Below are 17,189 nucleotides of genomic sequence, written 5' to 3'. Positions count from 1 at the left end.
GTTACAAATATTTCTGATAGTGAAAAGGAGCACTTTACTCTTTTCTTGGACACCTTTGCAGAGTGCCAAATCATTCTTTTAGGTACTGCCCTGTCATTGATGAAAACTGCAAGATCCACAGATTTCAGTAAAGCTAAACACAGTCAAATCCATGGACAATTTGGCCCTACAAAGCATTTTGCGACGTAAGTGGAAAATGTAGACAGCATTTGGCATTTGAATTGCTCCTGCAGTCACAGAATAGCTATGGTTGTCCAAATGCTTGATGATCTTTTCTATTTATGGGTTGGAATTCCCTTGGGGAACATCCCCAGAAAAGCACAGAGTAGTTTTAACAGCTTTTCCAAGCACCTTCGATCTTTGTCCCCTGTTAATCACTTTGATACCTGTTCTCCAATTGTACACAACATTTTATTAATCTGTACAAACAGCATTGACATTTTAAAAATTCATGTTAACTGTTCTAATTAAACATGATGACCAGCTGCACAAACTGTAAGCACAGATCCCCCCTGTATTTCGTACAGCACAAAGACTGATTTCACAAAAGTCCCTGGGCTAACTCTGCTGGGGAAACATTTTCAAGGGCAATCTGCTTTTCTTGTCGACTTTAGGCACTTCTGTTGTTGGCCCTGTAGGATTCAGTGCCTACAGCCACTGACAGCAACATCCAGGCAGTGGCTGCACAGCCTGCAAGGCTGGATTTGTCCTGCAGGTAGGTCCAAGTCAACAGGCTCCCTGTGCAGCCCATGGAGCCAGAAAGGCACCTCCAAAGGCTTTCTGATTTTGAGATGGCTCATCCTCTAGAGCTTCTCTTCTCCACAGACTGGAGGAGTTCATGCAACAAAGCTCTGAATTTACACACTTCAATTAGAGTCTAACATCAGCTGGGGCGACTGCCTAAGTCTAAAGTACTACGGAATTCTTTATTTGGGCTTTGACCTAATTTTGACCCAACATTTAACCGACTTGTCAGTGACAAGCAGTAACTGGGTGGTTCTAAAACTCTCCAGCCTCAGAAAACAGTGCATCTTTATTTAAGAGGGCACCACTATGAAAGGATCACGACTAAGATTTTTTTGTTTGCCCATCTACATTTTCACAGACTGCAAAGGCAGCAAAACATCACGAGGTGGAAGGAAAGGGCCAACCTCACCCAATGTGCTGTTCTGCCCTGTGGCTGCTGGGTGCAGTTTGTTGACCTGTGTCTGCACTGCATGCCAAAGGGTTGGTACATCATTTAGAGCAATACAAAGTATATCAGCCTTTGGAAGGACTGATTACAACCTTTCAAGTAAAATAGGCCAGTGAAACGATGGGAAGGCCAATCTTACGATGCTTAAACAATGATTTGAGGAAACCTCTTCCTCATTTCTGATGTAGTTTTACGATAAAACTACAGAAAGTCCAATCCAGATTTTACTCTGAACCTGGTATGTGTGAGGACAACAATTAAAGCTTTAGAACAGGGGTTCTTAACCTTTTCTGTGGACTGTAACTTCCCATCTTTTCTGCTCAAATGCTAGCATAAACCACAGGGTTTCTGCACGGATCTTGACACTTGCCATTGCAATGATCCTCCTTCGGAGCTGAGCCCATAGCTTGAGAGCCTCTGTTTGAGATATACGGCTGCTGGGACATGCACTGACAAAGTCTCTTTGTCCAAGGGGATACTAGGAAGCAAAACTGAATCCTAACACCTGTGAAGATTGTTTTTGAAGTGTGAGGAGAGGTAATTTGCTTCTTCAAAATTTCTATGCATACATGCACCATTCTGCTCATGTGCAAGTAATGGTTTCCAAGCCAATTTGAAATCTACCCAGATGCCTTCAGGCCTTGAGTTCACCACTCATCCTTCAGAAAGAGGTGGGGCGAAGTGGGAATTGCAGGACTGGGCACCAACATCATTGGAAGCTGAAACATGTTTGGTTTTACTGACAGGGAAACCCATTGGCTGTGCACACAAGTAAAGGGGAACAGGTTTTGCCACCTCCTCCTTTTCAAATGCTCTCAACTACAAGAACATTCAGAAAAGAGAGAAGAGAGACCAAAAGATACGTGAAGAGGTTCTTCGTCATTAGTGAACAGTGGCTGGCATCTGCTACAGACTGGAACAAGCTGAAAGATTCCAGGTATGGTACAAGCTTTCACTGATGTGTTTTTCTGGTGGGTCCTTGGTAAAATCCATCACGTACAGTCTTCAGTTGACGGTGTTACTCAAGCCATTACAGAGAATTCCTTTAGTAAGGAAAGCCCTGGGTAAGGCAGACCTCAGGAAAATATCTTCTCCATTTTAGGGTTCACAAAAGAAAAGTTGCTGAACATATTTTGGTCCATGCTGTTAATCAGTGCTCTGTCAGCACAGGACAGTCTAGGCTTTTCATTTAGAAATTCCTTGTCGAAATTGCTACAGTCACTCGGAGATTTCTTCAAGAAAAGGAAAAAAAGAAAAAGGAGAATTAAACCACTAATATCCAAGTCTCCATTAAAATGGTACTGGTCACCTTAAGCTGCTTCCTATGGACTCAGGCACGTGCATGACTTACCAGGACTGCAGAAGCTGAATGTTAGCTCAGCTAAGGAGCCCACAATGCATTTGCTCTAAGCTTTTTGCACAACAGTTAGTTACTGTAGCCCAAATGATGCACAGTAACTTGTCAATTTGCAGTGAACCGCTGTATGTCTGAGCCCTAAATATCCAGCAATCAGTGATAATCACTTGCTTATCCCTATCCTATTGAAGTAATAATGGGAATAGAATTTATATAGGAGGCAGTGGGGTTGTGACTCCATGAATTTCAACAGGCAGGGGTATTACAGCTTGCTAGCAAGGCAGTTTGGACCCATTGATTAAATAATGCTGGTGAAGGACTGTAAAATGAAAGTATGATGCATTTATCAAAGTAAATTAATATTATAATTAACAATAAGACAGATGACATCCTGAATTGGTAACCACCTGGTTACCTGAACTGGTTTTCCCTCTTTATTCTCTGCAGTGCAATGACAGATAATCCCTGCAGAATGGGTCATACTTCTGTGGTTAAGGGAAGGTGTTTCAAGTGGTATCCATAGCCCTGCTATGGTGACCGAGAGAGTGAGGAGTAACTAATGGTTCCTCAGGTCTGGGGATGCCAGACCTGGGCTCCTTCAGAAAGGAGTAGTCATGATGACCATGACAGGCAGCCCACTCAACAGTTACATAATTCACAATTATCTTTCCACCAACTGTACAAGGAGTGAGGTTCCGGCAGACTCAAATTGCAGATAGCTTCAGCCTTTCCTATCTGATGCACACAACATACCACACAGCCTGGTAAGCAACAATTTAATGCAAGTAAAAGCCAACATTTTCCATTCTCACTGCCTAAGATCAAGGTCTTCTATCTACTTTTAGATGGAAAAGATGGGTGTGCAGAGCAACTTCAGAAGATGACCTTGAAAGTTTGGGGCACTTTGCAAAACTTGTGCATTAAACTGTTTGTTTCAGTGTAAGACAGACATTTATCCACCTTTAAAACACTAACTGCATGAGTCCAAATAGGTCTGGAGGTCTCTGACATTAAAGACCCATTTCTGAAGAGTTTGGACAATGTCCCTAAGTAAAGGGGTTTAAAATATTACTGTGGGCCCTGCTTTGGTTTACTGCTAGCACACGTTGGAGAGCATGAATACTTTGGGAATGAACGATTCTGGAATGAAAGGCATCAACATGTGAAAATCAAAGGAGTTGCATCCTTACCACTCTGGGTTTGAAAGGAGGCTCCATCTTTCTTTCTTCTAAAGCCTCCCAGTTTATTTCCCGGAAAAAGGCATGTTGGCGGATGTTCCCTCTTGCTCCAAGTCTCCTCTCAGGTTCTCTCACAAAAAGCTAAGATTTTGAAGAAAGAGAATTACCTTCCTCTTTTATTTGTAACACTGTATCGATTGGGACAGCTCTACCAGATAGGGTTTCAGACTTCAAACTCAAGCAAGGTTGATACAAGTGTGAAGATTCTTTTACTTACTGAATTACTGGTTGGGGAACTAGTTTAGATTCTTAGCCTAACATGCCAAAACTGAGAGATCTCAGCCGTATCTGTCTTTTGCAAGAGTGAGAGGACAAATTTACTACATTGGCAGCCAAGCTGAGCCTTCAGCATGTGTGCCTGAGCATGCAAATGGCAACTACATATGTGAAATCTCTGTTCTGCACCTGCAAGCTTTTGCGGGTGATTTTTGTGAGAAGGCAAATATCTATGGTTGAAACACGAGCATCGTGTGTGGAGATATTAATCTGGCCTATGTGGGGTTGGATTAATTTCCTATACCTTTAGAGTCAGTGTTCAGTGTTTGACCTACAACTTCCTCTATAGTTAAAGGAGAAAAATAGGAAACTTAGGTGCAAATCATCTGACCTCCTTTACACAGTTATGGATGAGATGAAAGACACCCTGGAAGTGCTTGCTTCTCCCCACTGATTAGCTCAGCTGTGGACACCTGTCTACTTTGTCAAAAGATTCCCAAATCAGATAGTTTATGTTTGTTGCACATTGCAGGCTACAAGCTCTGTGGAGGAATAATCTTGGTAAAGATATGAAAAAGCTAGAATTGGGGGTATATGTTTTCATCATCAGCTAAGTGCAGGTCTGAGCCCACTCTTCACCTTAGTATAGCCTGTGTTGTCATAGACACTTTCATGGTGATGCTGGAGCTCTTTGGCTCCAGAAATAACTCAGTTGTTTTTGGTGAAGATTTCAGGAGGGCTAAATACTCCCAAGCTCTTGTAGATGTTTGTGAGCAGGATGCAGTGCTGAAATATTGCTGTCATGGTGCATGTGAATAGTGAAAGATCTATCTTTAGATCTTCAATAAAATGTCTGGGGCCTCTGGACTAGCTGGCCTGGAGAGTGTCAGGTCCTAGATCCCACTAAGGTCAGTGGAGATGAATGGTTGCAACACCTGATAGTAGGTGGCCTGAATACAGTCAATATATTCTATTTCAGAATTAAGGGCACATTTTCAAAAGCACTTGGCTACTACTGAAGGTAATCTCAAAATCCCCTGGGTTATGCATGATAAGAGTTTTCTGCTACTCCACTTGGCCATCAGTAAGCAAACAATAATTAGCACTCAACAAAGAAGAAGCATAAATATCCAAGGCTGAAAGTAGCAGCAAAGGAAGCTGATGTATAGACAGTTGAAGGCCTATTTGAAAAGAACCAGGTATTGAGTTTTGGTAAACTTTGTGGGAAAAGGACTATGGACTCAGCAAAACTGAAGCATCCTACAGACAACTGATTACATAGCAGTGCAGATTCCCTAGGTTAAATTCTGTTCTGATGATAAAGGCATTAAGCAGGACTGAATATTTAACTCTACAGGGTCATTGGCAATGAGAATATCCCATAATGGAGAAAACATTTTTTTCCTAAGCAAAGAAGTTTAGTGACTGGTATAAAGATGATTACCATTTCTAATCCTGACTAACAGACATGCAAGCTGTTTGTACAGAACGATGGCATTGTATGTCCCATAAACAGATATCTGAAATCTCAGTCTGCTGTGGTAGATCTTTCTGGAGCAAGTGCTTTTGAATGCTTTCATTATTATCATTTTATAGTGATCTCTAAACATCTGAGCCCTCCTGAGCAAAAGGTGGGGTTTGAGAGCCACATACAGGAAGGTGACTCACTCTGGTCCTATCATGGACCAGATCAACAAAGCTGTTTCTCTGAACAGATGAAGATGACCGTACTGGTAAAAAGATGTTGGATATTTGATAATTCTTACCTTCACCAGAATGTCCCTTGCATCCTTGTCAAGCCAGCGAGGGTAGAACGGGTTATCCATGCGGATAGACTGGAAAAGCTCCTCTTCATCTTGGCCGTGGAAAGGAGATTGGCCAATAAGCATCTCATATAGGAGGACACCAAAGGACCACCAGTCAACGGAGAAGTTGTACTTCTGCCCCAGCAAAATCTGCCCAAAGAGAGGAGTGACAAAGGCAGACACAAAATGTCTGACATGAGTATTTCCACTTCAGAAGGGTGACCAGGCTCTGACCCTCCAACAGCTGCTTTGCATGGAAAATGATAGCAGAGGTGCTTTTCCCTCCCTGAAAGGTGAGCCAGAGCAATGTCACTGCGGAGGGTCCTGAGTCAACCTGCCCACAGCCAACAGTGCAAATGTGGTCTAGGGAGCTCCAAATCACAGCCATATCTGGGTGCCAAAACACTCCTAAGGACTACAGACAACAGGCTGTATGTTTTGCTAGTTACTCTTAAATTAATTTAACAAATCCTTGGCTACCATAGAAATGAAGCAAGTCTTCTTTTGCCTGCTCTCTAAATTACACCAATGGTTCAAATCAGGCTTGTGAACTCCACTGTTGAAAGAGAAACCAGATGCCTAGGTAGCATCTGGGGACTGATTTAACTCAAACAAGTTGTATTTCAAAACCACAAGTTTGGCAGTGTAGGGTGTATTAGGAGTGTCAGTCAGTGGAAATGCTGTGCTTTATCCCAACAAAATCTGCCCAGGAAAAACAGGAGAAAGCAATTGCTGATCTGTTCACTCAAGATCATCTCATAAGCTGTTTTCCCCCCACTACCAATCTGAGTTTCCATTGCATCTATATTATACCAGGCAAAATGCTTGTTTGTGTTGTGGGAAATAGCGGATAGGCCTAACTTTCATTTTTCCCTGACAGCAAATCCAGTGCTGGGGGTTTGAAACAACTTGAACAAGCCAGGAGCTGCTTTACAATATACCCTTGAGCTGTTCCTCAGGGTCATATATCGTTTTTCTGGACACCCTGCTTGCTTGACTGCTCTAAAATGTACTCACTGAAGCTTTTTGTGGAGAGAATGACAAGATCCAACACAGCTGGAGCAATACTGAGACTCCTCCATACTGGTAAGTATCTCCAGTTAAGGATTTAGGGGAATTTCTGTTCATTTTTAATTTTTCATTTTTGTGCAGTGTGATCAAAGAAATGGCAGCAGAAATGGCCAGAATGACTCCTTTAATCCCTATCTAGACAAAATCTGCATTGTGCAAACATTTACAACTTCTGGTTTTAAGAGAGTCTGATAGCATCCGACATCTTGAGAAATCAACATAGCCAAACTGCACCTGCTTATAAATAATGTCCTCAGTGGCTTCAAACATCTTCATAAAAAATGCAACCCCACTGCAATCCAAACCATAAGCTATTTCAGTTCAAACCCCCTCCACCACTTCAGATGTGTTTTTGCTTCACACAGAACAAGACATCTGAGGATCTCAAAATCACGATTCTGTCCTCCTTGGTACCCCAAATCCTTGTTCCAGCAGGGCTCAATTTCAGCAGAACTGTGAAAAGCCTGCCATGCATTAGCCAGTTTAATGCACAACAAACTGTTCTAAGCAGCGAGACATAACTTGAACTTAATAATCCCCATTTGTACTTTTACAAGCTATTCCCTAAGGTAAATGAGGCTCTATAATTCACATTTAAAAGGAACAGGACAGCATGGGCAAGGGGAGAATTTCACTCTACCGTAAATACAGAGGAAACAAAACTTTGTGCTATTGCAAACCGTTTGATCACATGAAAGAAAATGAGTTTGTGGCTGAGAAGCTGAGAAGAGAATTTGGGTCTGATACCTTTCCAGTGATTTGATCAGCTAAATTCTGATCTTGTTTTTTTTTTCTATAGTAACCAAAACTTAGCTAAAAAAAGTGGCTCCTCTCACAGGATCTTAGAAACATCCTTTCTTCTTCAAGGAAGAACATCATTTCTTCCTTGAAAAACCACCTAAGCAATAAAACAGAGCTCTCCAGAGCTACAGATGCTGTGACCCTGCAATGAGGTATAGTGTGAACATCCTTATGGGAACAATATGGCAAAGGCATGCATGGCGACATCCAGGATTCGTCAGGTGAACAGTGAGGGTCCAACCTGCTGTAGACCTTCTAAAGACATATCTCTCATTTAGGACAATAGGATGGAAAAAGAGTTCAAGTATCAGAACTGATACGAAGAGTAACTGGAGCTCAGGCTCAGTCAGTCTATTGGGTTGTGCCTTTTGGTGTCAGCTGGAAAGTGGAGGCTACATCCAGCATGTGACAGACAGGCAGCATTGGCAGAAGTGACTACCTCCCCTAAGAAGAGATCTGCCATTTTTCTCTTCTAAAAACTTGGTCTGATAATCACCGACCTCTCAACCTTCCTTCTGGGAGAGCAAAATTCACTGCACCTGCTTTTAGACATTTGTTATGGAGATACTTAGATCTTAACCATCATTAGATTCCTTTATAGTTGAAGAAGAGAATTAGGCCAATTTTAGATATGCAGCTAAACATCTGTCTGCTATAAAATAAAAAGACCTATTTGTCTCCTTCAGCTATCAAGGAATCTAGACAACAAGTTCATATATAGGTGTTTACATTGCAGCTGTCGAAAGGCAGATGTGATGGTTGTGATCTCTAGGGCCCTTATCAGAATTTTGGGGCTGGAGAGGGGAATAGTTAAATTTAAGCCATGATATTTGCTCTTGAGGCCATAGCCTGGTTGCAGCGTGATCCCCTATGTTACAGATACTGTGTACGTATCAATAACAAACCATGGAGATGGTTTAATACCACTGATAAACACCTCTCCAGATTAGTGCATATGAAACTGCTGATAGCTGAAGAATCATGATACAGAGATGTGATTTTCACTCCAGGCTCTGAGGTACCATAGCCATGGGTGAGTCATTTCTTGACTGTTTTGCTTTATACCTTGCCTGCATTGCTTGTAAATGTTTTAGGATTGCCACCTGGGCCCAGGTTTATCTTATCTCTTATCACATAAAAGTTATGTGTCTATTCAGCTAGTTATCCAGGGTCTCTCTATAGTTAATGGGGGAAGAAGGGTCATTTCAAGGGTGATTTAACCCACTTACACACCTAAGGTAGGATGGGATGACTTGTCTTCTGAAGATGCTTGTCTTCCTACAAGACTATAAGATTTCATCTGATGCTTCATTTTTAGATGGCTCACATTAGGTGAGAAGAATCCTCCTCTGGTATACATGTGGCATTTAGCAAAACAAGGCCTTAATCTCAGAAATCTAAGTCCAAGCTGATGTAGAGTCTTCATGAATAACAGATCTGTCTCCAAAATGCCACAAGAGTAGGACAAAAGTTATTTGAATATAAGGGGCAAAATATACAATATATTTCACACAGAGGGTGGAAAAAACAGGGAATACCAACTCTCTAATATATTTCCTCTGGGCTGCTTATAAACAAAACCATCCCAACTTTTCCTTCTGAAAAGGCACACTGTTTTTATAAGGCCTTATTTTTAAAGTATAAAATGTCTAGAAAATGAAATTGAATGGTTTATGGCAGTCTAGGAAAAGATTTATTAGTTCTGCATTTCTCTGGAAAAAAATAAACAAACTCCAAAAATTTCATTTCAGGTTAACTTTTCTTTTTTGTCAAATATATTATTTTGAAATTAAAAAATTGCTTGTCTACTGACCCAAGTCCCCTTATTTGCACAGCTGTAGCCAACGTGCAGCACCTGTAACAAATTACAGTGCTAGCAGCTGCACTGAAATACTGAAAAAAGTCCTGTGCTTCCACCTCTGGCAGGAGAGATGATCCATAAACTCCAGCAGTGCTTTCAATTTGGAGGTAAAATGTTTTATAAGTACTCGTTGAATCTCTAAAATAAATGATGGTGCAGAAATAAAACATCAGAGCTATTTTAAGCTCTCCCTCTTCTATGCAGTAAAGTGGATTATCACTTGATTCTGTTTTAGGATGAGAAAAAAAAGTGTTTTTTTTTTTAAATAAAAGAATACTGAAGTGGAATAAAAGACAGTTGCAGCTTGATTGCAGAACACACTTACATCTGCTTTTAAGCAACAGAAATCCAACGGATTGAAGAAAACTGCCCTAGTGTCAGTAGTGGTGTAACCTAGATCTGAATTGAGCCCTTGGAGTGCAGTAAAAGATCAATGAATTGTAGTGGAGAGGAAAATAACAAAAGCTTTAAAAGCCATCTGGCAAGCACCAATATCCATCATGAAAACACTAAAATCAGGGAATGGAATCTTGAAAGGCAAATAAATAGATTTCAGAGTGATGTTCAATATGATACATGGAGGACTCTTGCATTCTCCTCTGAGCTGAAAAATGTTTTCTTTGGCCCAGTTTGCCACCTAACTAGTCAAAGTCTATCTACAGTGAGATTTGTCATTGCATTATTTCACCAGGGAAGAGAGTTTGTGCTTTTCTGGAGGGATCTAGTCCAAAACATCTACATGGACTAGAAAAAGAAAATGAGAACAAGCCCCCGTGCAGTAGAACACGGGAAGGGAAGAAGGGAAAGGGCAAAGGATATTGCTATGTACAAGTTGGTGTCTGGTGTCTGTGACTACCCAGCTTTATTGCTTGGGGCACACAAAGACCAGGTTCAGCTTTTCTCCACCAAATACCAGCAGATATCAACTGGGGAAGGAGAAGAGCACCTGCTGGTATGTCTACCCTGTATGGAGTTTTGGAGACTATATCCAAGCAAGCCCCAGCCTCAGGTCCTCATGCACAGCACAAATACCCCAAGTCCTGAGGGCAGAGCAGGACCTTAACCCAAGCTATGGGCTCTGCCTTGCCCTCATTAGCTCAAGCATAACCTGGCCCTGAAACAACCATCTTGACTCCAAATTTAGAGCCTCCTTCATCTGGAGGCAGCTTGTGGAGGCACGTACTCCGGAGAGGGACTCATGCACTAACATCAGGTGCTCCGGCACCTTGTACAGCCAAAGCAGAGATGCAGGTACCCCAGGGTAGTGCAGAGCCCAGAGTTACCAGGTCCAGTCCTAGCTGTCCTGCAGATAGCAATACAGCTCCTCTGGTTGCTGAGGAAACAATGTAGGTGCAAAGCAGAGAACAATCAGGATGTGCGAACACCCTCGTGATTAAGTCTCCAATCATCTCAATCCCTTCTACAAGTAGCTATGGGTTATTTTTTTGTTTAGACAGACCTTTAAACTTGTACTCAGTTTTAAGGCTATGCCTCTGATGGCAGAGCCTTTTCAGAGCGCACAGTGCCTCATTCAGCTCTGGGAGGACTTTTGCGATGGGTGATGCCGGCTCTGTTTGCAGCCAGACAAGAATCTGGAAAGCCTGTGCTCACTGGTTTCATTCCTATTCAAGCACTGGGGCAAATCCCAGAGGGAAGACAAAGCCCTATCTCAGACTTACCATGGGTCCTGTCTCCCTTCTCCATCTAAAAGTGTTTACTCAATAAGGAGAGAGAATCAGCCCGAGGTGGGCATTTTGTCCCACCTTTCTCTATTTTCTGTATTAGGATGGGATGAGATGGCCCAGAGCACCTCATCACCTATAATGGAGCCTGAACGGGTAACTGAGACATGGAGGCCTAACATGTTAGCTAGCTAAGTAACATGCCTCCCATTCCTTGTACTGTTTCTGTCTCTGAATTGCAGGACCTGCTTCTTGGAGATGCTTCTTCCATGGCCCAAACTGGATTTCCATTAAGTATTTTGTTTCTTGGTTACGCCAAGCACGACTTGCTTCCCAGGGCCATGTGCACAACAAGCAAATTAACCACACAAATGTGAAAAGCCAGACAGCAAGGCAGGCTCTGAAGCAGTCAAACTGAAATCCAGTTTCTAGCCTGGAACTGCTCAAAAGCAGGTTATTACACTTTCTACCCTCCACCACCACTGACCAACAGACGTCTCTTTACACATGTCTTCCGTCGCAGCCACAGCAGTTTCCTGACCTCCCCAGACCCCACACCTACCTCAGGAGCAATATAGTCAGGAGTTCCACAGAAAGTGCTTGTCTTCGCATCTCCAAACATGTTCTCCTTACACATCCCAAAGTCGGCAATTTTGATGTGCCCCTCGTTGTCCAAGAGGACGTTGTCTAGCTTCAAGTCTCTGTGGAGGAAGAAAAGGATAGAGAAAACTTCCTCCTTTTAAAATGTTATAGAGTTAGTTAGTTTAGGAAGAGTTAGTTTAGCCAGAGTTTAGCAGAGTACAGTCTTTAATTAGCTCTCTGCATTTGCGCAGTGCCTATATGTTGTAGTTAGAGAGGGAGGCTGAGGACTAAAGGAGTTGCTGTCTGTTGGACTTCAATACCCCTCTCCCCCATTCCTCCTGTCCCCGCACAGTCCTGTTTGCTGGAGAAGGCTTTGCCCAAGACACCTGCTAAAAGCAGTGTCCTTGGAGGATGCAGAACAGTGAAGCTAAAAAGTGCCCTGTCCAGGCTGGCGCTTCTGCTCTAACAAAGCCTAGAGAAGGGGAGCAAGAAGGGACAGGACCGACTCTGCATTGGCTAATGCTCGCTTCCTCATTCCCAGTGAGTCTCAGGACCATCTCTGAAGCTGCTGCCAGCTCTCCCAGGGTGGGCTCCACAATGGGAGAAGAGGAAAAGACCCACCAGCCTTGTGTGGCCTGCAGAAGGTCAGAACAACCCTGGACATCAGCAGAACATCCACCCCCTTTTCATTCCTGTGCTGCGCTATCTGAACCCTGGGGATTTACAGAGTCCTTTGCATATATCTGTCAAGTTGTTGTCAGAGGTTTCAGGCTCTGAGAGCTGCTGAGGAAAGCAAAGAGCCCAGAGAAACAGAAAAAAAGAAATGTGTACAGAAGGAAATAAAAGTGAGCTGATGAATCACGGCCATTGACAGAGAACAGAGAGATCCCTGTGTGGCAGCAATCTCTGAAAGGGGAGAAAAGCATAGCAATACAGAGAGAAAGAAGCAGAAAAAAAAGGGAGGCTGGCATGATTTGTGTTATATGTTTTTGCTTTTCACTAAAAGAATGACCCAGGCAGATGTTCGTATCAATTATGTTCCACCTCACATGAGATGTGGGAAGAATTTGGGTACCTGAGTCTCAGAGCACCCACGCTTCTGCACTGTCTAACCTGTGATATCAATCACTGCTTCTGCTCCCAAAGCACCTTGACATAACATTTGCTTGTGCCCACAATGGAGGAGATAACTGGTCTTTTCTAAGCTCCACTGATTCACAGCCAACACACATTTTCCACACCTTGGGCGAGAGTCCTAACCACTTATATAGTTACCCTGCTGGTAACAACTGCTTTATATTTTCTTTTTTTTTCTTCCATAAGTGGCCTTGACCATCTGACTCCCTCAAAGAAGATTGTTTCTAATGCACGATGCTCCTGAGATGATCATCTACAATTGCAGGAAAGATGGCTGTGTAGCTTCCCGCTCTCCAAAGCTTCCTGGCTCACTTTGGCTAGGTCCTGATCAGAGTGTGGGACCTCGTGGTGTCTACACACTAAACTGCTGTCACGGGGCAATTGTTCCTTGCTGCTAGATTACGGCCAAAGAAAAAGAGGGAGTCATTGATCAAACAGAACAGTAACAAAAAGAAACATAGAGGTGACCAAGGTATTTGCTTTCCAAGTGGCAGATACTCATGTTGCCACAGTTTCCTGCTGGAATGACTTATTCCAGTTACACCATCAAGATCAATCTCTGGCTGCCAGCACTGCTTTTATTCATTTGGAATATTGAAGAAAAACAACAAAAAAAATCACCTACAGTTCATTTTCATTATTTTGATGAATCTCAAACTCATTGGCTCCAGGGATTGCACAAGTTTCTGCCAAAAACCCTGGGCTCATTCATTAAAATTTAAGCCAACATTCCCGAACGTGGCTGTACGAGGCAGAACAGCTGGACTCATGACTGTTACCACATCACAAGGAATGTAGTTTTAAAAATGACTTCTGTTCCCTTTCCTAAGTGTAAGTTAGCTGTGACCGAGCTACTGAGGGTTGTGAGTTCTCAACTGATCTTGTCATCATTGTCTTCAGTGAAAAAAGGGAAAAGGAATAGGACTGGTCAAATCATTTCTATTAAAGTTTGATATATAAATCAAAGCCACACTGACTCCTGGGAGTGAGCTATTCCTTCATATCACCATGTTATCTAACATCCAGCTGTCCCATTTTAGCCCACGTTTCCCAGCAAAGTCTATGGCTCCAGATTCCCATGATCTCTCTCCTCTCATGGGGAAATAGGGCGTACTGATGGGACACATACTCTGACCCAGACCGTTGCATGGCAGCACCTTGAAACCGAATCCAAACTCCTACACACCGCTGATGTAGCAGTTTCAAATAAAAATGTCAGTTATAACCAAAAAGTAATGTTAACAGTCCTGTCAAGAACTCAAAATATCCTACAGATATTTTTAAATGACTTTTCTAAGAACTCTGAGTAAAAATAACAGATGTGGTTAAGTGATTTGGGCACTTCCAAAAATGTTTCCTTTCAGTCATCCGGAATAATGAGTAGAGCCAGAGACTCACTGAGACCTCAGAGATCATCTTAGCTTAATACTATTGATATTGATCTCATGTTTATGCAATCACCATCATTGGTCAATAAAGACTATAAACTGCTCCCACATGAGTACTAATAATGAATAATAAGGAGAGTTCATATGAATCAAAGCCTGAGTTTTAATGGAAGAGTAGATTGTAAACAAGCAATTCACTTCTAGCATTTGTTCTAATGTTCATCCTACATGACAAACATCGAAATAAGCTGATTTCGGTTTCAGCAAACATCATTGCTTTACTGAGCTTTTTCATTTGCTTGTGACAATCTGTTTGCTCCCTGATTTTACAAAAGGCCGTAATGTAGTAACTAACTTTCCCAAGAAGATGAGTTGGACTAGAGCTCCCCAGAAACTCAGTTACTGCTTTCATGCACGGGAAAGCAGACCACAGCCTGATATCTGCAGCCCCTGTCGCTCCCATCTTGTCTCTGTCCTTTTATATAGGTCTGAAACACAATCCTTGTGCGTTAGATTAAAGCACCCGTGCATAGCGTCGAAGCTCCTAGGGAAGTCAAGTGGAAGTTCTGAATGGGCAAATTTACAGTAGGGGATTTTTCCTCTGCAGGGTTTGACAGACTGAGGCCTTATGGACTACTTTCATGCCAGGAACTTTGGGAGAGGAACCCTCTGTTTGAGCATAGCTGCCTACAGCGTCTGACCAAGGCCCCGTTGGCTCCCTTTAGCACCCACTGGTAGAAATGGGCACTTCTCAGACACAAGTCGACTCATCCTAAAGCAGGTCTGATGAACTGTTACCTAAAAAAGCCCATTTCTCTCTGCTTACTAAAAGAGAGCTTGGGGTGACTAGCTCAGACGTTAGGCGAAATGAATCCCACCCCACAGGTTAACCAGAATCCCGAAACCTCCCCATGGATCTGCACACGGCAGGCCTGCTAGTAACCCCCAAATTAGTATATATTGCCGTGCTTTCCTGCTACTGTTACTTGAACTGAGCTTGTCACCACTGTCGCAGAGTAGCTAGCATAGCAGACATACTGAATTTGTCGTGGCTAGCTTGACCTTATATACCTTCATGCATGGAAAGCATTAAATCGGGTGCCTATGCTGGCTGTTATGTGAATGACTCAGTGTAAATGCCCCAGCATCAGAGAGGTTGCTTTAATGTCAACAGAAACAGGACTGGATTCTTAAGAAGGGCTCAAAACTGCCTTTTTTCCACACTATCTCTTCAAAATAAAACAACCAGACATTGTAAAAACGAAATCTGCCTAGAACCACAATACCAGTAAGTAAGCCCAAGGAGCAATCTGTCAGGTACAATCAATACTTGCAGGGAAAGCAGAAAAGGTTCAGCATATTAGACACTGAAGAGTAAAACTACCTGTATATTATCCCTTTGGAATGGAGGAACTGCAGTCCACATATGATTTCAGCAGCATAAAACCTGAGCGAAGAAAGCACGAGTTAGAACAGATGCTTCCCAACATGCCTTTTCAAGTAGACCCCAAAGTACAGAAACTAACAGCACTCCTGAGGAGGCTAAGGAGCTGGGACAACATTTGCCAAAGCTGGTCATTGATCCAGGAGCCAAAATCCCATGAAGTCTCCAGAAGGTTTGGAGTAACTGGATTTTACTGATCCATCAAGTAACTGAGGGATGATGTGAGATTTTCAAAAGCATGCAATGCACCTAGCAGCCCAACTCCCACTGAAACCACTCTGGGAAACAGTTGGGACTCAGAGCCTACTCATCTTCAGGGCTTTGAAAAAACTCTATGTGACTAGCTGTATTTTTAGAAATGTAACTATCTCTGAAGATTGGTCTGTAAGTGCCCAAGGGTGTCTCCAGATCATCTCCGAAGCAAAAAACCCCACCTCCTAACTCCAGCTGTCTACCTTAGAAGATATTGTCCATGTAGCATGGAAGGCAGAATCGTGGTGTCTGTGCCTCTCACTTATTTACATATTTAGTGTAAACTAATGATTTACAGCGATGCACCAGACTGCAAACTGCGAATTGCAGTTAATGCCCCAGATGTCGAAAGAGCAGCTGTGATTTGCCACGTGCAGTAGCCGCTGCACAAACCGTTGAGCAGTCCTGATCATGGTCAAGCAAGCGGGCAACTGGGGTTGGGACCTCCCTGGCTTGTCAGATAGCTCTCTTCGGTGCCCATATTTATAATTTGCTTTTGCAATTTTACCCAAGATGTGAATGAGCTGCTAGATGCTCAGTGGTCTTTCTGTGGAATCTTTTTGAGCTTTGGATCTTTGTTTTCAACACATTTCTGCCCAAGGGATAAAAGTGTGTTCTGCTGCAGAGAACCAGCATAGGGCTGAAGCACCATGAAACAATGAAAGCTCAATGAAAGCACTCTGCCCAGAAGTGAAGGTAACCACAGGATTGTATCCCCCCTAGCACTGTAAAGTCTGGTCCCCCAGTCTTCAATGCATTAGCCTAGGGGCTTAATTCTAAACATGCAAATGCTTAAAAAAAAATCTTCACATTAAACACTGATTTAAATGAAGGGGCTCAGTTTTAATTATTAAATAAAAATTAACTCCTATAGTGGTTTAAATATTGACTTTCAAAATACCTTTTGCTCACAAAAGGATTAAAAAAAAAAAAACCTTTAATTTATTCTAATTCCTCTATTTATTTTAATCACAGCTAAATAAATTTTTAATTCTCTGTTGGTGTATTAATTTTTTATTTAAATTTACCTTTTGCACTTCTGATAGGTTTTATCGCTTTTATTTTTATTTTTAACTCAAAACTCAAAGGGAAAAAAAATGTGTGCCTTCCATTATTTCTACCAAACAATAGTTTTGCCTCTGGTCACTGGACTGGAAACC

General features: G+C 42.4%; 1 protein-coding gene across 1 annotated transcript in view; it reads right to left on the bottom strand.

Annotated features, from left to right (window-relative positions):
* Nucleotides 1–389: 389 nt before the first annotated feature.
* PRKCQ (protein kinase C theta) overlaps nucleotides 390–17,189 on the bottom strand; it is a 48,317-nt gene continuing 31,517 nt past the window's right edge. Inside the window, exons 15-19 of the mRNA XM_013943235.2 lie at nucleotides 15,718–15,780; nucleotides 11,789–11,927; nucleotides 5,773–5,961; nucleotides 3,743–3,871; nucleotides 390–2,427 (exon numbers count right to left, since the gene is read on the bottom strand). Of these exons, the coding sequence (XP_013798689.1) occupies nucleotides 2,272–2,427; nucleotides 3,743–3,871; nucleotides 5,773–5,961; nucleotides 11,789–11,927; nucleotides 15,718–15,780 (676 nt within the window). The 3' untranslated portion in view covers nucleotides 390–2,271. The remainder of the gene's footprint in view (nucleotides 2,428–3,742; nucleotides 3,872–5,772; nucleotides 5,962–11,788; nucleotides 11,928–15,717; nucleotides 15,781–17,189) is intronic.

This window comes from Apteryx mantelli, chromosome 1 (genome assembly GCF_036417845.1).
Source record: "Apteryx mantelli isolate bAptMan1 chromosome 1, bAptMan1.hap1, whole genome shotgun sequence".
Classification (NCBI taxonomy): Eukaryota; Metazoa; Chordata; class Aves; order Apterygiformes; family Apterygidae; genus Apteryx; species Apteryx mantelli.
The sequence above is the reverse complement of the archived record's forward strand: the minus strand, read 5'-3'. Positions and strand labels throughout refer to the sequence as shown.